Source organism: Anolis sagrei, chromosome 6 (genome assembly GCF_037176765.1).
Source record: "Anolis sagrei isolate rAnoSag1 chromosome 6, rAnoSag1.mat, whole genome shotgun sequence".
Classification (NCBI taxonomy): domain Eukaryota; kingdom Metazoa; phylum Chordata; class Lepidosauria; order Squamata; family Dactyloidae; genus Anolis; species Anolis sagrei.
This window is the reverse complement of record NC_090026.1, coordinates 105,728,912-105,754,621: the sequence shown is the minus strand read 5'-3', so window position 1 is coordinate 105,754,621 and position 25,710 is coordinate 105,728,912. Positions and strand designations below refer to the sequence as shown.

Below are 25,710 nucleotides of genomic sequence, written 5' to 3'. Positions count from 1 at the left end.
TTCTCTACACCCGAAGGAAGCAGGATAATCTGGGATGAGGGAATGCAGCACACTGTGTGGTTCATAGCAATCTCAGAGGAAAACACACTCAACACCAACCACTTGAGATGATTGTCCCTACCTAACGGTAGGGCCAGTGCTCTCCAACTAATGAATGCTAAATTGTGGTCACATCCATCACTTTCATTAACTTGGCTCTTCTTTTTGCAGGGCTTATACCTATTTGTATCTGCCCGGATGGATATACTGGGAGCGGCTATGGCCCAAATGGATGTGTTGCACTGAGTAATATATGCCAAACTCAAAATCCTTGTGTTAATGGGCAGTGCCTTGTAAGTGTTTGATGCTTGGCCTTCTTTTAAAATGAAGGTGGGGTTTTTTTGCTTCACATAAGCTTCTAATAAAATACCCAGTAGGTCCAGTCATCACATACTTGATGTAATAACCTTAAAAGGTAAAGGTTTCCCCTTGACATTAAGTGTAGTTGTGTCCGACTCTGGGGGTGGTGCTCATCTCCATTTCTAAGCTGAAGAGCTGGCATTGTCCGTAGACACATCCAAGGTCAGGAGCTCACCCCACTCCCCGGATTTGATTTATAGTCAAATGTATATGAACTTAATGGTGTAATCCTGTCTATGTTTACTCAACATACCTTTCCGTCAAGGTAGTACCTATTGATCTACTCACATTAGCATGTTTTCAAACAGCTAGGTTGGCAGAAGCTGGGGCTAAGAGCAGGAGCTCACCCCTGCTCTTAGCCCCTATTAAGCTCATATACATTGATTTATAGTCGAATGTATATGAGCTTAATAGTGTAATCCTGTCTATATTTACTTGACATACGTCCTGCTGTGTTCAAGGGGATTTACCTAACAAGAAGTGTGCATAGAATTACAGTCCATTTTCCTGACAGCTTTCCCCTTTTGGAGCCTCAAATTCATAAAATTCAATTTCTATGAGCTACCATTAACTGAAGTCAGTGAGGCTCTTGCCAAGCCACTGAAAATTGAATATTGAATTCATTTGCACTAATATTTCACAAGACAAATCTTAGCGAAAACAGGAAATCCATGAACTATGAAAAAGAACAGAGGTGTTACAACACATTTTATTACCTGAGCCAGAGCAAAATGTTCCTAATTCATACCGAAATTCAGGCACTTAGCACCAAGGCCAATAAAACTATTTTTGGCCTTGTAACAAAAAAATTATCCAAGTCTCTCCTTCTGGCTTGTGATAAAAATACAACAATGAGGAACAACTAATGATTTATTGACTTCTCATTGCATCCAAAACCTACTGCTTGAGGCAGTTGCTTTACTCTGTTTAATAAGAAGGCCGGCATCATCAGCCTGGCACCTCAACATCACATGCTAGTTTTTGGTGCTGGTTGATGTATATGTACTGATCCTTTGCTTTGTCTGGGTGTATGTCTTCAGGTTACAATCTCTGGTCACAACTGTGTGTGTGATCCTGGCTGGACTGGGGCCAACTGCACAGAAAACATTGATGATTGTGCCAGCAATCCTTGTCAGCATGGAGGAACCTGCACTGATAGGGTGAATGGCTATTCCTGTGAATGTACAAGCTCATGGACTGGCCCCCAGTGCCAGACATCCCAACAAGGTAAAGGAATGGCACATTATAAGACATCCAAAGGTCTAGCAGCAAGGTGCAGGTTTGATTATTTGCAGATTTGATTAATATGTCCTCTAGGAAGCTGACCATGGTATGATGGCACGCCTGAGCCTTTGGGAAAACTACACTGTCTGGCTTTACTCAGGGGCTATATATATACCTTCTGTTAAGATTAAGACCCTTAGCAGGCAGAGGCAGTCTGGGCAAGGTGAAAAGATAACCAAATGAGTTTACTGAAACAAGATGAATAAAGGGTTAACTCCACCCGGAACTATCATAAGGTAACTTAAAACAATACATTACAAAAGGAGATCTTGCTGGTTGCATCTTTCTGGGGTCTTTGAAAGTCTCTCTTGCCTCTGGTGCAAAGCGATGGATTATAAGTTGTTGTTTACAAATTTACAAACTGTCTTAATCTTCTCTCTTGTGAAGCTTAGGCTGGCCAAAAGCTTCTGTTGTCCTGTGGACTGTTGGTGTAAAAATACTGCTTAATGCAGCAGGTGCTAAGAATGCCTGTTTTTGGACAATCCTAGGCCCAAGCCTCTAGTGACTGTAGAAAAAGGAGGAGTCCAGCAAGAGAGCTCTATACAGGGAAATGGAATAGACCAACTAAGACTGAGCCGTGGGGCGATTTTAAGCACCACCCAAAAACTAATACAAAGGAAGGTCTCTACACTATTGGGAAGGCCTATAAACAGGGGGAACTAAAGCAGAGGAGAGGAGAAGGCAGAGCCAAGACTTCACATGGAGTTGTGCAGAAGGGCTTTGAGAGTCTCTCTAGGCGTTTGTAGGTCTTCCAGCAGAACTCTGTGGTCCACTTCAAGTGGAAGTTAGCTGTAGAGCCACACTGGATGACACGGAGATTTATAAAGAGGTGTTCTCACAGGTTTAAAAAGTAACATTTTTAAAATTCACTTTTTTCAAGGTTAGTGAACTGCCATGTGGTATTTGGTCCTTCCTGTATGCTGTGCGTGTCCATTTAACCTTAAACAAAGAAATAGGCCTGGGTAACAACGCAAAAATTTGTTTCTAAAATCGATTTGTATTTGGGGTTTTTTTTTGTTTCGATATTTAAAATAATTACAAAATTTTCCTTTTAAAAAGTTCGATATTTACGAAATTTCGTAAATGGTAAAAAATTAATGAATCGATTTCCGAAACAATAACGAATCGATTCGTTAATGGCGGACGCGACCGCGAAATACGCTAAAAAACCTCCAAAAACTTCTGAAGCTTCCCTCTCCCTCTGTTCTTGACTGTTGGTGTGATATTATAATTTTTTTTCACTAATTAAACCATAAAACTGGCCCAGACATGCGGAAATAATAACCTCAGAACAATAATGAAACGAATACAATAACGAAATACGAAGCATTTACAAAACGTGTTTAAAAATTCGTTTTTTTAATAATTGCTCCAGAATGGTTCATTATCGTTTTGTAATTGGAAAAATTAACGAATTATTAACGAATTACGAATTAACGAAACGAAACCGCCCAGGCCTACAAAGAAAAGAAAGGGGATACTCAGTGAAACAGAAACATATGGCATGCCTGGCTATGTTCATAGGATGGGGCTACCATCTATAATCACATGGCAACCCCAACTTTGGGAAGCAGGGGCATTGACACAAGTTCATGAATAATCAAAACTGAGGATGCAAAATCTATAAATGTGGATGCCCAATTGTATATTGTTCCAGATTTTTTGAGGCCATCAAGAAATGCCCAGAATTAATACATCCCTTCTCTTCCTCACTTGCAGCCTGTGGAGAGTCACTTTCAGGCCTCTCTGGATCATTCAGCTACCCTAACAACCCAAGCACAGAGCAATCTAGCCAAGAGGTCAGCTGTAATTGGGTTATTCGGACTGATTATAACAAGGTAAGAGTTCGAAAGAAAGTGTGTTTGTAAGCACACAAATATGTAAGGCAGACAGATGTGCTGTGTCAGTAAAAGAACAGGTTAAAATTGTATCTTATGCTTTGATAGTGTTGGGGTGTTTTGCTGCCTGACCCTTGATATTATATCAATTTAGCTGACAGCTATAGAAATGTGGATTCATTGGGCAGATAAACAACCCTATTTTAGGATAAAGGAGAACATATATGAACTAACTGATGGTACCAGAGACAAGAAAATCAGTTTTATTTTCACCATGTTTCTCAGAATCCTCCCCATTAGCATTCTCATTCCATCCAATCTGTAACCCGTTATGAGATCTTTTATTCCACTTCTTGAATTGGTTTATGTATGTGTTGCTATGCCTGATTTCTAATATGTAAATTTTAAATGTGAGAGCCGTTCAGCAGTGGAACTCTCTGCCCCGGAGTGTGGTGGAGGCTCCTTCTTTGGAAGCTTTTAAGCAGAGGCTGGATGGCCATTTGTCAGGGGTGATTTGAATGCAATATTCCTGCTTCTTGGCAGGGGGTTGGACTGGATGGCCCATGAGGTCTCTTCCAACTCTTTGATTCTATGATTCTATGAAACACATTTTTTCTCTGTGTAAACATTTTAGATATATTTCCTCCTTTGACTAAAATTATTTTAATGTATTTTCAAATAGACACAATTTTAGTCATCCATGTTTATTTACCTATAAAAAACCCTGTAAGAGACCACTGTGACCTATATTTGTGGGAGGAAAATTTTGAATACAGGTCTCCAAAGTGAATATAGTGAATGGGCAATATACAGCCCTCCAGATAATTTTGGAACATAACTTCAACATTTGCCTTTGTTGACTGGGGCTGATACAATTATTATTCCAACATCTGCTAGGCTGCGATTTGTCTGTTGTTCTTCAGGATATTGAAATGAGTTAATAAGAAACCCAAGATCTATCCCTTTACTGAAATAACAAAAGACTGTCTGCAGTGTGATTCTACTGTTCAACTACTGAGTTTGATGAGAGATTTTTCTGTATCTCTTTCCCCTTTCCTTGAACTTGGGCATTAGCTAATCCTTCAGTCTGCTGTGGAGTTTCTAAGGAAATTATAACTACATCTCTGCATTTGTCTGGCAAACATACACTTGTGTGGACAGGTGTCTTATCTAATCTGCAGAGCTGGACTGTATAAACAACATCTAATCATCCTTTAGCTGAGACTTTCTCATCCCATGGGAATGAAAACATGCAAATTAAATGAATCTGTTCTTTCCCCCTTAGATCTTGCATATCACGTTCCCATTCTTCCAACTGGAGGAAAGCGTCAACTGCAGATTTGATTTTCTCCAGATTCATGATGGCGAGTCAACTTCAGCAAACCTGTTGGGGAAATACTGTGGATCATCTCACCCAGAAGAGCTCTTTAGCAGTCACAACTCTTTGTATTTTTCATTCCATTCTGACCGTTTGACTAATGGAAGAGGGTTTAGAGTTCGCTGGGAGTCTCAGCAGCCTGGTAAGATTCAATGTACATGACAGGCAAGTTGGTCCCCTACCCTCCCTCCTAATAGCCAGAGTGACCAACCAGACAGGTTCATAAAGCAGATCCTGAGGTGTGTAAAATCTGCATATCATATACCTTCGTTTTGCTTCCAAACTAGCTTAAAGATAATAGAGAACACTGTCTCTTGCCTTTCAACTACCTAATCTAGTCACCTTTTGTACATAGAATGAAAGGAGGTGCCGTCTTGTCCCTGATCTTTATCAGAATGTTTTGGAGTAGCCTTAAGAGCAGGAATTTTACTCCTTAAATGACATTTATCTTTAGGTTCCATTTGAAAGGGTCAAGAGCAAAGTACGTAAACTTGGGGTATATCTATACTACAGAGGGTTGTAAAGTAATTCCACATCTAAAAAAGGTTATTAGACTATATTTAGCTATGCAACAAGTAGAAGTCATGGGCTTCTTGAAATAGACAACCATTTTGTTTGAACTACAGCACGATAACAACAACCAGGTTTTCTTTCCTTCTTCCCATACTTCCTCTGGGAGTCAGATTACTCTTTCTCCATTTTAAGCTCCTAAATCAGACGTATCTTAGGGTTGTCCTAAGTCAGAATTATATTAAAGACACAGAGGAACAAGAAAGAAACAATACTGGAACACACAATTTTCCAGGTGAACTAAGCACTTACCAAGGATTTTGATTGCCCTGGAAACTTACATGTATCAGGAACAAGGATCCTAAAGATACATCAATATACTTATCATTGACCTTTGGTGAAAAAGTAAATTAGTTAAGTAGAGTTTCTCTCTCTCTCTCTCTCTCTCTCTCTCTCTAGAGTGTGGTGATGAGTTGACTGACTCTTATGGATCAATTAACTCACCTGGTTATCCTGGCAACTATCCTCCCAATAGAGATTGCTACTGGGTCATCTCAACAAATCCTGGTCTGTTCATCACATTTGCCTTTGGTACATTGAGCCTTGAACACCATGATAACTGTAGCCATGACTATCTGGAGGTAAAACCTGTTTGACAAAGAAAGCTGTTACCATGACATTTAAAAGTTACTAGTTGTAGGTTTGCATAACACAAATGGTTACAGAAGATTTAACTTTCTGATCACACATCTATATACTTATAGTATAGGTTAATTTTATTGAAGAAGTGTACAAAATAAATATAAAAATAAACTTTTTAGATATGTAAAACTACTCAAACAACACAACTATATATTGCCCACATAATTGAATTACAACCAAGCAACTATTTTAAAAAGCAAAAAAACTCAACAACAACCAATTTCACCCCCACTCCACACCCCAAATCACCAACAAGTATAACTTAATTTTGCCATCCTTTATTCAATAGGGTTTGCTTGCATTCTGTTCACACAGGAAGTTCAGAAATGTATCCCACACAGATAATGGGGTTTTCTGTATGCACAAAACCCACCAAGAGTTAATGAGAAGCAACAATCTCCTCCCTACTTCCACATTAACTTTATATGTATCCTACCCTTTTCTGAATAAAACTAACTCTGCAGTAAAAACATACTTTTCCAAAAGTCTCTGTCCTTGTGTATATGTGTGTAGTACCAAGGCCCTTTCCTTTTCTAAATATACTTATGGGATAAATGCTAGACAAAAAGTAAATGTAAAACACTGTCAGTATAGCAGCATCAAGAAGCTGATGTAGGCTTATTGTAGAAATTCAATAATTTAAAACATTGCAGGTATAAGAAAGCCAAGTAAAAAGTATTTGCTATTGTTGTTGCTGTTGTTCTTGTGTTTATTTATACCCTGCCTTTTCTCTCCACAAAGGAGAGTCAAAGCAGTTCACATTAAAAACATTTCAATACAATTTAAAATCCATAAATAAGCAAACATTAAAACATAGTTAAACATCAACAGTATTAAAAAATCAACAATTAAAATCCATACAACTGCTTTAAAATGTACAGATACAAGCATATTTGATATACTTACAAATGGAGTGCATGAGTAATTTCATATAAATATGTGGATTTAGATTCAAGATGGCCTTCTCCCGGAAGATCAACTTCTTGGAAGATACTGCAGCACTAGGTTGCCTCCTCCGCTTCAAACCACTGGCCCATATGCCTGGGTTCACTTCCACTCTGATGGTTTTGGGACTGATAGAGGCTTCCATATTACATACACAACTTCTCCTAGTGAGTATGTTTATGCATGCATTATATGTTTAGAGTTCAGAGCTTGGAAAATTTGCTTTTTTTGAATGACTGTTGTGATCCCTGGAGATTTCTTGGAGCTGCAGCCCCAAAAGGAACTTCCCCAAGCCCTGTTATAACAAGTATGTAAAAGAATACTTAATTTTTTTCTCAAGAAAGGAAATAGATATCAATAAATCGAAACACTTCACTGTGAAATGTAAAGTATTCAGTAACTGTATTTTAGGCATTTCCCCAAAAAAGTTTTTTTTTTGTTTTTGTGTGTGAAAGAGTATGTTTTGTGGTCAAAACTTGTATCATGCGTAACAAGTGTAATTTGTACACATATGTTACATATGTATGCTGACTTGAATCACACTCTGGGAAGAAAAGCAGCATAAAAATGCAATGAATGAATGAATATAAGCAGCTCTATTCAAGAAACTATGCACAAAATAAAATTTTCCCTCCCTAAAAATGTGGCCAAATATTTTTGTGCATATTTTTGCTGTGCAAATTATTATTTTTTAATGCTCAAAATGTCAGTAGCAAGCAAAAACTGTGCAAAAACCAATTTTCATACAGTGGGGAGAAAACTGTTGAAACCACCCATTCTTGTATGTCAGAATGAAATAAACAAAGATCCCTCAATCATAGTCCTTTATGGAGTGAACCACTTCATTATGTAGCATTTGACACACTTGAGTAACCATTTCTTTTTTCTATTCATGTAGTGGATCCCAACTGTGGCGGAAACTATACAGACAGTACTGGGGTTATCATGTCTCCTTACTGGCCAAACTCTTACCTTAACAACAGACAGTGCATCTACATCATCCAGCAACCTCCTGCTGAAAAAATATATCTCAATTTTACCCACATGGAGCTGGAAGGCCGTCCTGGTTGCCCTTGGAATTACATTGAGGTGATTTTTCAAAAAATCATTTTCTTATTTGGTAACGTTGACTTTTGGCCACTGGAGACAACATATTAATTTCAGTCTTTATGAGGCTGTAAGGAGTAGGCCCAAGTTGGATCAGGCATTGAATGTAATCCCTCCACCTGGTGTCACCAATTTCTGTGTGTTGACTGAGAAGTCGCTTCTTGCATTGGTCCAAACTTAAGGATAAAACTGTCTAGTTGGGACATGTAACAATTCAGGACTCTTAATTGGATTGTGTATTATAAAAGTCTGTCATCTATAAGAACAGAGCAGAAGCTTTCAGACCTCTCTACCAAAGTGAGAAGAGTGAATAGTTTAGAGGGCAGATGCAGTATATGTGAGAAGGTTGTGGCCCAAAAGACTTTGGATTTTGACCATTGTGCATATATCATGTGATTCATTTATTCTTTATTTAGTTTGAAACTTTCCTTTTCAAGAGAGACAGTAAAAAGTTCCTGTAAAATATCTTTAATATAAACTAAACTGTGTCTCCAGTTTTAGCTACAGAAGGTCTGTTACTGTAATAATATACATCACTGTTGCTTGCTTCCTTCCTACGACAATGGCTGGAACAAAGTTTAATTAATTTCCAAATTCAGAGAGAAAGCCCGATGTGTAATGAAAACAGACAGCTTTTATTTATTTGGTTCTCATAACTTCCTAATTGCTGGCAAGCCTGCAATGAAATTCACAGTTGCAAGAGGAACAGAACTATTTGCATTGAGTAGAACCAATTTGGGTTCATTGAGTAACATCTTTACCTTGTTCCCAGTGGATCAGGTCCAGGAAGTATACGTTGTTTTGATGCGTCTGTACCTCTTCAATGGCACATCCACCATTCCAGTTTGATTCTATTTATCTGCTGGTTTTGGTCTATCTATGGTACTTATTCATTAATTGTGTGTGTGCGTATGTGTATGTCTGACTTAGATGTTTATCAAGTTATGAAACCCCATGCATTTCATAGGGTTTTCTCAGGTAAGGAAAACTAAGAGATGGTTTTGCCAGCCCATTCTTTTGAACTATAATCCGCATCACCTAATATTCCTTGGATGACACCCATCCAAGTCCTAACCAAGGTAGACACTGCTTCACTTCCTAGATTAGGCAGGATCTGATGCCTTTAGAATACTTAGGTATGCTTGGGTGGTTCCAAAAGTTTAGCTACAAATGAATGCAGCTCTCATGCTAAAAAAAGGTTTTCCTATTGTATCTCTGCTTTAATGAGTACTGTCTGGGCTGTATTCCACTATAGTTTGATGTAAAAATCATATGTTCTCATTCTCTTCTGCGCCTTAGGTCCGAGATGGTGCCTCTGAGATGTCTCCCTTAATTGGCAAGTTCTGTAACAGCACACTTCCTTCTGCTGTTGTATCTAATAGCAACAGCCTCTGGATCAAGTTCAAGTCTGATACCTCTTCACAGAGATCAAGCTTCAGGGCTGTTTATGACGTTGGTAAGAGAAAATGCTACCTAATGCCTTGCTTTCCATCTTTGGAAACAACTGGTTTTTCTTACACCTTTCTAAATCTCTCCAAGGTGATGGCTATCACTACATCTTGTATTCTGTAATTTAAAAAAAAATCAGTGGGGAGAAGAGAAAATGAAGTGAAAACACATGCTCTCTACTGCCTGGTTTTATCAGGGTCAGTCCTGATTAAACCTGTGCCATCCCATTTTATAGCTGCTTTTAAAATGTCCCAAAAGCAAACTTCTGCAGGGTCTCCTAGATCACGTTTTCTTTTCATTATAAATTTTGCGCATCTTAACCACACTCTAATGTTGCTTGGCTATACATGTCTCAGATTTCATCTGTGAAATTTTGGAGGGAGTGCTCTATTTCTTCTGTTTTATTGAGTTTCCTCAGCAGGCTACTCATCGTCTGCTGGTTCCCTACATCGTCTTCTCAATACTCATCTGCTAGAATATAAAAGAGAGGTTCTTTTCTATTAGCTGGCATTGTGGGAAGGGGCTTCCTCTTCATAGGAGGGACTTTCACACCAAAGTGATGCATCACTTTAAAGAGTCTTATTTTCTTCAGTGACTTTATATCAAGAATACATATTATGGAGAGAATTCGTAATGAACCTCTTTAAACTGTTTATTTTGTAGCATTTTTATGCAGAAGCTGGATGCTTTTTTGATTAACGGCCAATTCTCTCTTTCCCTTGGCAGCCTGTGGCGGGGTCTTGTCTGGAGACGGAGTCATCCGGTCCCCCTATTTCAACAGGCCACTGTCTCATGAAAAGATCTGTGAGTGGATCATCTCCCAACCAGCAGGCAATCGTGTGGTTCTTAATTTCACCGACTTCCGCATCCGTAGTAATATACTCTGTGCCTCAGATTATGTTGAGGTAAAGACTGTTTTAATATATGTCTTACAGATTAAATCTCTGTATGTATAGAAACCTTTGGATCCCATTATATTGTTAAACTCAGGATGCACATTTAAGCATTCTTATCTGGAAATAAGTCCCTGGAAATAAGATTATTTGCATGCATCTATGCTTAATACAGGGGTCGTGGTGGTGCAGTGGGTTAAACCGCTGAGTTGCTGAACTTGTTGACCAGAAGGTTGGCAGTTCAAATCTGTGAGATGGAGTGAGCTCCTGTTGATAGCTCCAGCTTCTGCTAACCTAGCAGTTCAAAAACATGCAAGTGTGAGTAGATAAATAGGTATCATGCCAGTGGGAAGGTAACGGCGCTCCATGCAGTCATGTTGGCCACATGACCTAGGAGATGTCTACGGACAACGTCGGCTCTTTGGCTTAGAAATGGAGTTGAGTACCACCTCCCAGAGTCGGATTCGACTAGACTTAATGTCAAGGGGAAACCTTTACCTTTACCTAATGTATCTCTCCATATGTGCAGGTTGGCAAGGAAATGGCTATGGTTGTCAAGATATTAATGAATACACACACATACTGAAATATTTCAATCTTAACTAATATATTTCAGCATGTGGCAAACCAGCTGGGCTACATTTAGTGCCTTCCCATTCATGCCATTAAGTGGGTTCCTGGACTTGCATGATTTCTCGAAGGATACATTGACTTGCATGTTACTACAAACACACCAAGTTTCAGTTTTCTAAGCAATTATTTAAATAGAAATAGTTATCTTTCAATATTCTCCAAATTCCCTGATGTAGCTCCTAATCTCAAAAATGACAAAATAAATATGTTTTAGGGGTAAATAGGCACATTACTAAAATAACTTCCAAAACGTGAATTGCACAGGAACAAATTGCTGGTAAAATGTGAACATTTTGTAAAAATACATATTAAGAGAAATGCGCAAAAATTCATGTACATTTTTTGGATAGGCCTTTTTTTAAAAAAAACAAAAACTCAAATGGATGTGAAAATTAGCCAAAGCAAAGATACAAAAATGAGAAAACAAGATAACTTGAAATGACAACTTTGTATTGTCAGAGGATATAAATGTAAGAAATGTAAGAACATGCAGTTTTTAAAATGTTTTCTCCGTAGGTCAGAGATGGTGACAATGCGAGATCACCTTTACTGGGGAAATATTGTGGTTCGACTGTACCATCAATAGTTCAGTCTACATATAACAATGCTTATGTGAAATTCAGAACTTCGTCTACAGCAAATCTTGGCTTTCTTGCTGAATACAAGCTTTTTGATGCAGGTAAATGCTACCACTGCCATCACTATAATGGGGTTGAAGTAATAATGAATCACTTTATATAGACATGATCCCTCATAAGGAAAGTCATTGGCAGAAATCTCCCCTCCCCCCTGTATTTCTACCCTTATGAGAGACTATACAGTCATAGACTGGTAGGTAGGTATGTAGAAGAATAGATAGATCAACCAACGCCCTTCTCCAGAAAGGACTGGTGCATTATCGAGGTATATGTTGACCAACCGTGTCACTGATGACTTCAGTGGCACAAAGTCCCTTTGCCCCATCTTGACTTGCCTGACAGCTACAAGATATTCTGTACAGACCTGGATTAGCCAATGTGACTCATATGCTTGATTGAATATCTGTTATATGCTTTAAATTGTGTTGTCCTTGGAAAACAATTTGGAAATTACAAGTGTTGGGCAAAGCACCTGTCAGAAGCTTGCTGGGGAAAGCAGCTGAGAACTGTTGTAACTCTAGTTCTAAAAGAGCTGGATTACTTCTGTTTGTTTCCATGCTAAATTCACAGAGCAAACAATTTCTCTAAATTACTTGGGACATTGGTATCTGTAAAGATGGCTTTCCCTATATCGATATGTCTGTGTAGTCAAAATGTGCACACAGCCTCCAAAAGTATTTTTGTGGCTTATGATCTCCTTAACTGATGCTTTGTCTTGTTAAAAAGGTTGAAATAGGTCGCAAGGCTCATTATACTCCTTAGCACAAAATATTAATGTTTGCAAACCAGAAGAGTCCTTCTGGCTACTTTTAGCCCCCTTCCGCCATTTTTGGCATATACGATGACACCAATTTTAATGGGCAATTCAACCAGGATAACCAGGCCGTGATGAGACCATCCAAAATGAAACAAGAGATAGTACAGAAAGATTGCTGAGTGTCATCCAATTGGGAGTTTCAGCTTTGGCAAGAGCATGAATACCCTCAAAGCACCAGATCCCTGCTAATCTTGGAAGCTAAGCAAATTCAGGTCTGGTTGCACGGGGGGAATCACCAAGGAATTCCAGGTGCTTTAGAACAACGGTAAACCATTTTTGAATAATCTTATTCTCCCAAAACACCATGAAATTAATGAGGTTACCACAAATTGAGGGGCAACTTATACACGCACTCACTTACCTTTGATGAGACACTATTTTTCTATTCTATAATAATAATACCTCTACAATGTCTATCAACACAACTGCATTATTCTGACTTAATGAAGACATTAAATCTGTCTGTCTCTCTGTCTCTGTCATCTATCTTATGTATCTATTTAGCATGTGGAGGAATTCTAACCGAACCAGATGGCACCATTTCAACTCCAGACTACCTGGCTACTTACCCACATGGTATCAGATGTACATGGACTGTCTTAGTTCAGCCTGGTAACTTAATCAGACTGACCTTCACACATTTTTATCTGGAATTTGACTACACGTGCAACAGAGATTTCCTTGAAATATATGACAATAGCACTATGACAAAGCTGGGACGGTATGTATATGGGTATTATTTATTATGCCTATAATACCACATCCTTACTTTGTTACGGTTTTTTTCCCATTTCTGACCTTCCTGTCAATGGTATAATTTTAGGGCAGCCCCATTGTTCTTTTCCTTATTTGTGTGACAACTAGGAAAGCAGTTAAACATTTTCAAATTAATTCCTGAATACAATACATTAGTCAAATATTCAAGTTACACATTTGTTCGCCTTATGTTATTATACATTTAACATTGTATAAGTATTGAATTTGGAATTTGTGACCACAGAGGGTTTAACTTAATATAAGCTAATTATCACTGATTTGTGACAGGTACTGTGGGAGGTCAGTGCCACCATCTGTGACCAGTGGCGGCAACACACTGATGTTGTATTTTGTGACAAACCACAATGTCGCCTCAGAAGGATTTTCTGTTAATTACATTTCACTGAATGCATCTACAGGTATGATAAATATTCCTATAAGTATTTTTTCAGTGTAATAATCAAGGTTGCTTAAATTCTGAGTGTGAATATCTTTGCTGCATCTTCCCTTGTCAATAGCAGATCAATAAAAAATACTTCTAAGGACCTTTTAAAAAACCGAATGAGAAATAATGCAGTAGAATTAATTTTGATTAAATTGGTTGCTATGGACAGTTTATAGAACAGCTGTTGCTGAAGATCTTAGCTGGATCTTCATGTATCCATATCTTCCAATGCAGGCCAGGAGTGTCCTCAGGGGCGTTTTGGTATCCAGATGGTTGGCCAGGTTGAGGGAGGGAGCCACTTTGGTCAATGACACAACTGTGGGACTATTGGATATGTGGGCACTGGATTGGTCAGATCCAGATGAGCCAGCTGACCACACCTCCAGAACACAGGGTCACTCCAGAGTGGTCCCAGTGTTTTGGAGGTGTGAAACGTTTGGAGTAAATTCTATTTCATCTTCTGCTGGAGTAATGCCTGGATGTAGCGATTTTGCTGTGGATCCATTTCTGCATAGTGAGGCCATTCTACATAAGATGAAATGTAAGTCTTGTGTATTTGGCTCATGTAGACTTGGTACGAGTTGTGTTATGTTTGTAGCCTCTGGGGCTTGTAAGGCTTTTCTTATCAAATGTTTTGCTCACATGTAACAGTGTTGTGCTAGTTTTGCACACTCAATCCAGTCCTACCACTAGACAGAATGAGGCAGCTGCCTCAAGTAACAGATTAGCTTATTGGATTCTACTGCTATGCCTTTATTTATTTATTTATTTATTTATTTATTTATTTATGGCATTTCTACCCCACCTTTCTCATCCCGGAGGGGACTCAAGGCGGCTTCACATACAGACATACAGCCTTAAAGCACAATGTACACTTAAATAAGTATTAAAATAGAATTAAGAAGTACATTAAAAATATTGAAAAACAATACATTCAGAGTTAAACACATAAACCACGACCATAATCCGGACCGTTCCAATGGTCATTGGACATTGTTCCAAGTCTTTCTATTGCACAATTTCACTAACGGCTTGGGCACAAAGCCATGTTTTCACTCTCTTGTGGAAGGTCAGGAGGAAGGGGGTTGATCTAATATCCCTGGGGAGGGAGTTCCACGTAAGAAGTCCTCTTGTATTTATAGCCTCGTATTTCTGAAAAAAAAATGTAATCTTAAATCCAATGTGACTGAAAAGACTTATTTTTCATGAAATATTTTCCCGAGTGCTTGCCTACAAAAATATCTCTGTGGTATTTGTTTTAACTTTAATACTGTGTTTTAAACATTGCATTTCGTGATTTACAGTCAGCATCTAAATATCTGAACTATTTTTGTGAAGAATGTGTGTAGGGGTACTGGGAAGACTCTTTTTTTAAAGCACCAGCTAGCTTCTATAAGCAGATGATTCATTTTCAGAATGGATTTCCCGAAGCAGGATATAAGGGAGAGAAAGTAACAGTGCTTCCATGAGAATAGAGTATGGGCAGAGGGGACTCCAGGTCAGTGTCTATGCGGAAGACCATATGGAAGGCTGTAATTGAGAAAGTAACTGTTTTCAGTACTTAACCAGTAGTATTGCATAACATTGTTGAATCAATATTCTGAATCATTTTAAGCACGACATTTTAAATCCAGTTGTTAATCCCAACTAGAGCAGGCTAATGGTTGGATTTAATTCTACATTTCTTTGCTCAAAATAATTCTTTTCTTTTTTTTGGTTTATAGCTCTTAATCATTTCCCTCTGTGTGTAGACATTCTCATTAGTGTACATTTACTCAAGTTATCAAAGCAAACGTGTTGAATTAGGCAGAGATATTTAACTCCCATCTCCAATTTAACAAGCCCAAAGTTCCTTTAGGAAACACTAAGTCGCTTACATGGATGTCATCCAGACATAATCAGTTCATGAGCAATTGATGCCAGGACAGCCTTCTGCCGATTAGGGCTGCAGCTGGTGAATAATAACTTGACCAGAGAGGACCTTCTTTGGGCCCTGGGTTTTGAAAGGGTAAAGGTTCGACATGAAAGGCGTGCTTGGCAAAGGCACACACCTTTAGCTGGAGACAGATGGAGATTCAGTTTGAAATGCCTGGGCTGTTTTTTTTCTAAACAAGCTTGCTTTTCAACTTCCCCACAAAGGATCTTTGTGCTTGTGTCCCTCCTCTTCTCTGAGTTGGTAAAATTAAGTCAGTTAATTATGGGACTGAGCGCAAGCAACAGCAGGACCTCAAGTGCCAATATTGGATTCCATTGCTTGTGACAATAAAAAAGGCAGATAATGTTTTTTCCTGGAGGAGTTGTGGGATGAGTTAGAAGTTGGAGGTGGTTGCAGATAATAGGACAAAAGAGATAAACATAGAATAATAGAATCATAGAGTTGGAAGAGATCTGGTGGGCCATCCAGTCCAACCCTCTGCCAAGAAGCAGAAAAATTGCATTCAAAGCACCCATGGTAGATGGCTATCCAGACTCTGCTTAAAAGCTGCCAAAGAAGGAACCTCCAACACACCCTGGGGCAGAGAGTTCCACTGCTGAACAGCTCTCACAGTCAGGAAGTTCTTCCTAATGTTCAAGTGGAATCTCTTCTTCTGTAGTTTGAAGCCATTGTTCTGCGTCCTAGTCTCCAGGGCAGCAGAAAACAAGTTTGCTCCCTCCTCCCTATAGCTTTTCCTCACATATTTATACATGGCCCTCATCATGTCTCCTCTCAGCCTTTTCTTCTTCAGGCTAAATATGCCTAACTCATAGAGCTTGTTCTCCAGACCCTTGATCATTTTAGTTGTCCTCCTCTGGACACATTCCAGCTTGTCAACATCTCCCTTCAATTGCAGTTCCCAGAATTGGACACAGTATTCCAGGTGTGGTCTGACCAAGGCAGAATGGAGGGGTAGCATGACTTCCCTGGATCTAGACACTAGACTCCTATTTATGCAGGCCAACAACCCATTGGCTTTTTAAGCTGCCACATCACATTGTTGGCTCTTGTTTAACTTGTCCATGAGGACTCCAAGATCTTTTTCACATGTACTGCTGTTGAACCAGGCATCCCTCATTCTGTATCATTGCATTTCATTTTTTCTGCCTAAGTGGAGTATCTTGCATTTGTCCCTGTTGAACTTCATTTTGTTGTTTTGGCCAATTTCTCTAATCTGTTAAGATTGTTTTGAATTCTTTTCCTGTCTTCTGGAGTATTAGCTATCCCTCCAATTTGGTGCCATCTGCAAACTTGATGATTATACTTTCTAAGCCTTCATCTAAGTCATTTATAAAGACATTGAACTGAAAGAATCTGCGGGTCATTTTTGCCTGTAAGGGATCAAATTTAAAGAGCTCTCAGAAATGATTTGGCCCTTACAGTAATAATCTTTTCTAATGATTAATCTCAATACATTTAAGGTGTGATGGTAGATGAAGAAATATTCCAGATCTAATGTTCTGATTTGTACAATGACACAGAAGAAAGATACAACACTAATGGTATTTTAACCAATGGTGTTTTAAAATCTTCTGTTGACTGCACGTTTCAGCTTCCAGCAATTTTATTGTGTTTTTCTGTCAGAGTCAACTTGACTCCTTGGACTGGCTGGAATCAGAACCAGATGGACCTTGCCATCTTTATACCCTGGCAGAGAAACTTGTGTACTAATACATTTAGCTCTTTCTTTCAAAATGTAATTTATATATTGAAAATGAATGGAAACCAAAGCTCTTCCAAGTTTTTTTTAATGACGTCAAGACATAAGGCAATGCCTGGATGTCTCTGTGTGTGACAAATAACAAAATTGAACCTGTGTGCATGCTTAATTCCTAATTAAAATATGAAGAATTTAATCCAGTAGTTGGATTCTGCACAACCCAAGAAAGCTTCTTTTGCTCCAGTTGGAAAAAGACAAACAAAGCAGTTACTGTAATGGTGCTGGATGGATTTACATGGAAGAAGACCAGCCAAGTAGGATGTTGAGGTTTAATTTTCATGGATATCTGGATTTAATCTTTTTTTTACCATTGTGTGGCTGGCAACTATTCCATTGTTGGTTCCTGGTCCATCTTTGAGATCTGGGGAAGAACAACAAAGAACAGATAACTTTTAAAGTCTGGATTTATGTGGCTCCTTTTAGGCTGAGAGAAGAAAAAAAACTGAACCACAGTATGTTATTAAGAACAGCTTATTGGGTTACAAAAGAACAAATCTACTTCCAGACTAGGCTTTTGTTGCGTATTTGGCTCATTCACAGAATTCTGTGGGGATTTAGGCATTATTGCCTTCCATTTGTAACCTTTCCATGATTTCTACTGCTTCTCCTACCTTTTTGCTTATCACAGAATAGATTTGCTTCCTAGTAGTGGCAAATAAACACACAATTTTTTTAATGCCTGCATGACATATATACATTGATCTCATACATAAATCGAGGGTAAGTTTAGGGACCAAAATTGTGGATTTTGATATCACTTGTGGATACACTGAGGCTCATTCCAAGGAAAGGAAAAATGCCAATACTGTCTTGGGGCCAACCATCTCTGCTGCTACTGAAGCCAATTAATTCAGATAAGGTGATGGTTCCTCTTTCTTAAATATAGGAATTAAGTTACAACATTCACATTGACCATTGGATAAATTGATCCAGATTTTTTGAGTTGATTTTGAGTAACCTTCAGCTAGATCAGTGGTTTTCAACCTGTGGGTTACCAGGTGTTTTGACCTACAACTCCCAGCATTGCCAGCCAGTTTACCAGCTGTTAGGATTTCTGGGAGTTGAAGGCCAAAACATCTGGGGACCCACAGGTTGAGAACCACCGATCTAGATGAATGCACTTTACCTGATGAATGTATTGGGGAAGATGACATTTGGGAGGTGGGGGACTAGAATTTCCATAATCCCTCTAGTCACACATTCAGTGGCTTTGCTGGCTGGGGGAGCCTGAGAATTTTAATCCCAAAAATTTATATTTCCAAGTTCTGTGCTTTAGATTGAAGAGACAAGGGATAATTCAGAACAGGGTTTTGTGTGTCTATGTTAGTTACCGAAGTATTCTGTGAAGATTTTCCATGAAGCATTGATTGCCAGTATCTTGCAAAATTTACCATAGATCATCTGGGGGCTTTGTTTCTTCTCTCCATTTTCAAGCATGCTCACATGAATACACAGAGGCTTCCGGTGTGTTAACGTCTCCAAACTATCCTGACCACTATCCCAACAAAATGACTTGCATATACAGGATCCGTGTAGAGAACAACAAACAGATTGCTCTGCATTTCACCAACTTCTCCTTGGAGGCTGGAGCCACATGTTCAAATGATTATGTGGAACTCAGGCAAGCTTGCTTATTTTTGCTGACTTCTTAACAATATCTGAACATTTATTGCCTCAAATTAGAGGGTGGGGTGGTATACGTCAAGGACATGGTTTTCTACTGTCAGAATATTTCTCCTGTTTTGCATTTTAACTCAGAGCTGTCTTTTGAAATTGGCTGTGGTTCTTCAAGCTCTTGTCTGATCTTTCTTCCTCCTCTATTTTAGCTGAGGGTGCTAAGGATTGGAACTGGGACATTGTGCCTGCAAACTATGGATTGTGCCTCTGAGTTAGAATCCTCCAAGACCTAACCTCCATCAGCTTATCTAACACCCTTTGGGGCTATTTATGGTGCTTATCACCAGATCTTTGGGAATTGAATTCCACCAGTGAATTCTGCATTCTTCTTCTTTTCTCTGTTCTAAGTCAGACTTATAGTGGGAAATGAACCTCTCAATCTGAATAAGAGTTTAGAAGAGGTTTTCTTTTATACTTCCCAGAATCCCACAGACAAGATGGCCCCATTGCAGCCATAATCCAAATTTTTTTCCCATAGTTTGTATCAAATTTATAGAGAATTGAGTCCTATTGATTCTTTAGAACTTGCTTATACCTCATTCCATCAATATTAAAACTCTTCACATATATGACTTCAACACATGGGTCTTTGCAAGCATCCTAGGACACTTGCAGCACACTTCATCCATGTAGCCCCACACCGCCCATCACATGATGCACACTCACTTGGTGGGGCTCTATAAAGTAACTATATTGCAAGTGCCCTAGGATGAGAGATTTCCCGTGTTCTGTAGGCATTACAGGGCCAGCGCAGAGGGAAGCTGTATGGCAACACTTTCCCATGGGATGGGGAAGCATCGCTATGGGCAATGAAGGTGAGGGGCGGCAGGACTGCTCCACTGCCCCCTGGATTCACCATGGAGGCTGGTGAATCTCCTTGGAGCCAACAGTAGGTGTGATGAAGTCCTTAGTGTAGCTGTTGGTTTCTGTTAGATAGGGTTTCTTATGGTATTTACATCAAAAATTGTTGAATTATAATTTTGGGACTAGTGGGCCTTAGAAGTAATAAAGAAGAAAACTCTCTGGTATTTAGCAAACATAGTTTCTCTAAAGTTCAATGGTTCTGAACATATATATTCTTTACTGCATATTATAGACATCTGTGTGTTTAGTTATATATATTCTCCCCCCACAATTATAGAGACGGAGGCTATGAGACATCACCTTTAATTGGAAAATTCTGCGGCTTATCATTGCCTCCTGTGACCATCTCCCATAGCAACAAACTATGGATAAAGTTTGTAAGTGATGTATATGTTTCATACAGTGGATTTTCAGCTTACTGGGATGGAACATCAACAGGTAAAATCAAATTGTTCAATTTAAATCATTTAACATTTATCTGGACTAATGTATTGTTGAAGGCTTTAATGGTTGGAATCACTGGGTTGGTATAGCTTTTTTGGGCTGTATGGCCATGTTCTAGAAGCATTTTCTCCTGACATTTTACCTGCATCTATGGCAGGTATCCTCAGAGGTTGTGAGGATGCCTGCCATAGATGCAGGCGAAACATCAGGAGAGAATGATTCTAGAACATGGCCATACAGCCCAAAAAACCTACAACTATCTAGACTAGCATCTCAATTTTTACTGGCAACATCTCTCAGATGAATCACTTCTAATCAGCATATAGGGATTGGTGGGAGAGGTCCTGAGCATCATCCATCTTTCTGCAAGGTGATGAAGACAAACTTATACTGGTCAAACTCATTTCAAAGGAAGATCTACAATTGTGTGATCTTATTTCCTGGTGAATCATTTGGTTCAAGGAGCTTTCTGACTACTGTTTTAAGGAATATTTCGTATGTGGGGTTTGGAAAGGTTGTCCTGCATTGAATTAACAGGTGTCCCTTATTGTAAGGGATGCCCCTTATTTGAGGCTTCGAAAGCTTTTAACTTTTTACTTTTATATAAACAGAAAGAGATGCCAAAAATCCTATATTTGGGGGGTGTAAGTCTTTGCTATTGACAGACATGTCCAATTTATGAATGTGGACAATATGTTAATTTTATAGAGAAATACATAGCTAGGCTATCTGAAATCATTCCTTGCATGTAAAAAACACCAACTTGTGAACAGATAATTCTTGGTTTTCAGTCCTTCATGTCTGAAATGTCTATTCTAGTGGGCATCAATAGTATGGCCAAAACACTGTGATGCTGTTTATATAGTATTTTAATATGTAGAACCATATGGACACACACAAGTTAAGAATAGTGACACACTCACAACAAGCAACATTTGATGATAATGCAAAGCTATTATCAATGGAGAAAGGAAACCCCTGGTTCTAATTAAGGCCATGGAGCCCCCAGTGGCGCAGTGGGTTAAACTCCTGTGCCAGCAGGACTGAAGACCGACAGGTCGCAGGTTTGAATCTGGGGAGAGGTGGATGAGCTCCCTCTATCAGCTCCAGCTCTTCATGCGGGGACATGTGAGAAGCCTCCCACAAGGATGATAAAAAAATCAAATCATCCAGGCGTCCCCTGGGCAACGTCCTTGGAGACAACCAATTCTCTCACACCAGAAGCGACTTGCAGTTTCTCAAGTCGCTCCTGACACAACCAAAGAAAAAAAATTAAGGCCATACTGAATGGGGATCAGATTTAGAATTAGAATTAAAATTATAATTTAGTGGAATCATTATATCTTTCTGAAAAGATTTAGGGTTGCCATAACATGAAAATGACTTGAAAGCACACAACAAAAAGTGAGGGCGATCAATGTTCATAGTATACCCATTGGGATGTATGCTTCATGTGTTGGCATAAATTATGTAGGCAGCAGGAAGGCATTGGATGCAATTAAATAATGTTTTACTGGGCATGGACTGTGAAGCAGAAGAAATGTTGGTCAATATGGTTGAATAGTGTTTCCTTTGTATTGTTTTTCCAGGTTGTGGTGGAACTCTTTCTACTTCCTCTGGAATCTTCATGTCTCCAAACTATCCTTTGCCTTATCACCATAATGCAGAATGCTACTGGTTGCTGAAGTCAAGTCGTGGAAGTCCATTTGAAATCCAGTTTGATCAGTTCCACTTAGAGTCACATCGAAGTTGTGAATACGATTATCTTGCTGTATGTAGAACGGATTACTTTCCCTCATAAGGTCAATGGCAATCACTAAGGTTAATGGCAGCAGCGGGTGTGAGAGTGGTGTAAAAGGGAGATACTCAATAGTAACCAAATAACCCATGGCTAAGGATCAGTTCAAATGTCCATAATATAGGACTGTAATATTGTGTGAAAAGGCTAAACACAATATCACAGCAACCATAATATCTTAATTATTTTCTTTTTTTATTCTGCAGTTGTTGGTCTCAATTAAATAGCCACCAGCCTGACCCATGATTTCTACAATGCATTTTATTTATATCCTGCCATTTCCCTAAAATTGGGGCTCAAGGTAGTTTATAAATTAAAACAAAATTTAAATTAAATTCAAATTAAATATAAAAAATCAGTGTTAAAATAGAACTAGCTAAAGGAACAAAATGTTTTGTTCAGTGGTTTCAAAGGACATTGGTGTGATTGTTTGGTGTTTCTCCACGTGAATATATGTCTCTAGTGTCTAGGAACTGGTCAATTGTTTATGTCTATACATTATCGCTGCATGAATTCCAGAATTCATTTTACCTTTAAAATTTTATTTTTGTAGAAAAGTGACAGTATTTCAGTTTGAACTAGAATAAAGTCAACAGCATTACTGCCCATCAGGATGCTATCAAATTACTTAATGAATTTGAAGACCAAAGGCAGAAAACTGTTTGCTTAACTCCGAAGTTCTATAAAATGTTGAGACTTGAAATAAGCTTTATCTCGACCACTTCTGTGAATAGGTTGGACTCAGTGCTGGGGCTTGGTAGATCCTTTGGCCAAAGTATCTATTTGTTGTCTGTTTGCCTTCCTGCTCAATTTAGTTCCCCCCAGGGGGTTGAGAAGGGTGGGGTAAAAATATCCGAAATAATAAATAAATAAATAAATAAATAAATAAACAAATAAATAAATAAATTTTAGGGCTCATTGCAATTGCATGTTTAATTTGCGAAGTGAAGTAAGTGTGATATTTCAGTCCTACTGAACACATGAGGAACCAGATTGACTCCCATTGCAATGCATTTCTCTTCCAAGCAAGAATTATGTATGATCTTTGTAGCACTCAGCACAAATTTAGTTGTTGCTGTTATTGTTTTATATGTTTATTTTGTTGTTGTTTATTCGTTCGGTCGCTTCTGACTCTTCATGACCTTATGTTTATATGTTTATATCACACATTTATCAGAGTCATGGAACTCTCTTTTAAAATGAATACCTTTGTTTTCCTGCAACTATAGGTCTATGATGGCAATAGTACCAGTGCTAAGATGCTGGGCAAATTTTGCGGCAATGAGATGCCACCCGCAATCCGCTCTACTTGGGACAGTTTGTATGTAAAATTAAGGACAGACCGGTCTTTGGGAGGAGGAGGTTTTGTTGCTCATTATAAGCAAAGTAAGTTGGATCAGTGATGTTAATGCTTGTGGAGGCTCTATACATATATATTTGCTGCATCTTTTCCAAATCACATGGTATTTTAACTGTTATGTCTCCATGCTATGGAATCCTGGGAGTTATAGTTTGATGTGGCACCAGCACTTTGGCAGAGAAGGTGAAAGACGTTGTAAAAGTACAACTGTCATGATGCCATAGTATTAAGACATGGCAGCTCATGTGGTGTCAAAATACATTAATTTTACAGTGTAGATGCACTTCCACTCTCTCCCTCTTTCATATTTGAAGGAAATAGCACTTACTCCCTCAGCAAGTTATATTTTGGGGCATTCTGCCTCAGGTTAGAGATAATATACAGCTGCCATGACTAGTAGGCAACAACTGTTTTATCTTCCATGAGTTAGTTCTTAGTCTATCTCATTCACAATTGTCTAAACTATGTAGCATTCTCTGGCAAGGGCCTTTCCAATATAAGCATGAAACTGAATCTAGGACCTTTTGCACACAAGACACAAACTCTAGTTCAGAGTTATGGGCACTCTAAAGAATTCTAGAGTGATCTATATGGGGATTATCGCATTTTATAATCCCATAAAGAGAGAGGATGATAGAGAAAGGTCACAACTGTATCACTATACTTCCCGGCCAACTTGCAGTCTTTCAGTTCAGTACACAGTACACTAGATATTATCAAACCATTATATTATGATCCTCTCTCCATCTGTTCTAGTACCTTTGTGGGACAGTAGCACAATAGACCTCATTGACTCAATAATTTTGCTGCACTCTAAACAAACATGCTAAAGAACTGAGAGTTATTCAGGCTGCTTGCTAGCCACATTTATGTGTGGGTTTTTAAAAATAGCATGACATTCTTGAGTATTCCCCCTTGGAGAAACCACACATTCTTCTAGGACATTCATTTCAAACCACAAAAATGGAAGCCATTGATTAGGTGACATTTTTCATCTGTACACAAAACAAAATGGCAAATTTCAATTGTGTTGGTTCATAGGCATCCCACCATTCCCAAACTTTTTAGCACAGGAGCAATTCTTCTTGGAGTATGTGTGTGTGACTTTGTGTATGCATATTAGTGATAATTTTATCTGGATTATATGAATCTACACTGCCATATAATCCAGTTCAAAGCAGATGATCTGGATTTTATATGGCAGTGTAGAAGGGGCCAGAGTTTTAAGCAACTGTGTGTTTATTTTTGCCATTTGACTTGTTTCAGTCATTCTGTAAAAAAAAGGTGTTAAAAATATGACCTAAATCCTACCATTCATCTTGAGTATATCCATTGAATCAGTTATGATTTGCTATATCAATACTTATATAAATTCCATAGATTAAGTCAGTTAGGACTAAATAGGATTCAAGTTTTTGACTTGCCAGCTCCTTGTGAACAACTTCAAGGTGTTAGTAAGATTAGTCAGAGATGGTTGGTAGTTGGAATTTTTTTGACTCCTTCTAGATTGCCATATAATGCAGTTTAACTGGATTGTCTACACTGCCATATAATACTGTTCAATACAGTAAAGCTGCATCCTGTAACTGCATTATATGGCAGTCTAGATGGGGTTTCTTCAATGTCTTTTAGTATTTCCTGCCTATATCTGTTCGATGGGAGGCCATTCCCAACATGATGCCAATTTATTCCCAGTTTCAGAGCCAGTGTACAAAATGTTTTTATTTAAAGGTAGTTACAGAACAAAGAGTTTAATCTTCTGGCAACCCTAGGTAGTGTTATTAATGATGATTGATGCTTTAAAGATCTAGAATGGAAAACTAAAGAAAGCTTAACATGTATTAAATGTCTTTCCTAAGTTTGCCAAGGAGTCACAATTGTCAATCGGAGCCAAGGCATTTTAGAGAGTCTAAACTTTCCTAATAACTACCCTTCGGATGCATATTGCAATTGGACTATCCAAACAACAACTGGCAACACCCTCAACTACAGCTTTCTTGCATTTAGCACATATGGAGGAGAGCATTGTGAACGTGACCATGTAAAGGTATGAGAATTTCCTGTTTCTTTTACAGTAT

The 25,710-nt window shown here is 38.6% G+C and overlaps 1 protein-coding gene across 1 annotated transcript in view; it reads left to right on the top strand.

Annotated features, from left to right (window-relative positions):
• The window catches only part of CUBN (cubilin), a 162,008-nt gene that overhangs the window by 31,117 nt on the left and 105,181 nt on the right, over positions 1–25,710 (top strand). The window contains exons 11-27 of the mRNA XM_067470574.1: positions 211–332; positions 1,440–1,626; positions 3,403–3,521; positions 4,807–5,041; positions 5,869–6,050; positions 7,061–7,223; positions 7,955–8,145; positions 9,463–9,619; positions 10,339–10,517; positions 11,655–11,817; positions 13,098–13,314; positions 13,638–13,768; positions 18,924–19,110; positions 20,308–20,468; positions 22,064–22,245; positions 23,502–23,658; positions 25,492–25,679. Coding sequence (XP_067326675.1) covers positions 211–332; positions 1,440–1,626; positions 3,403–3,521; positions 4,807–5,041; positions 5,869–6,050; positions 7,061–7,223; positions 7,955–8,145; positions 9,463–9,619; positions 10,339–10,517; positions 11,655–11,817; positions 13,098–13,314; positions 13,638–13,768; positions 18,924–19,110; positions 20,308–20,468; positions 22,064–22,245; positions 23,502–23,658; positions 25,492–25,679 — 2,921 coding nt within the window. The remainder of the gene's footprint in view (positions 1–210; positions 333–1,439; positions 1,627–3,402; positions 3,522–4,806; positions 5,042–5,868; positions 6,051–7,060; positions 7,224–7,954; positions 8,146–9,462; positions 9,620–10,338; positions 10,518–11,654; positions 11,818–13,097; positions 13,315–13,637; positions 13,769–18,923; positions 19,111–20,307; positions 20,469–22,063; positions 22,246–23,501; positions 23,659–25,491; positions 25,680–25,710) is intronic.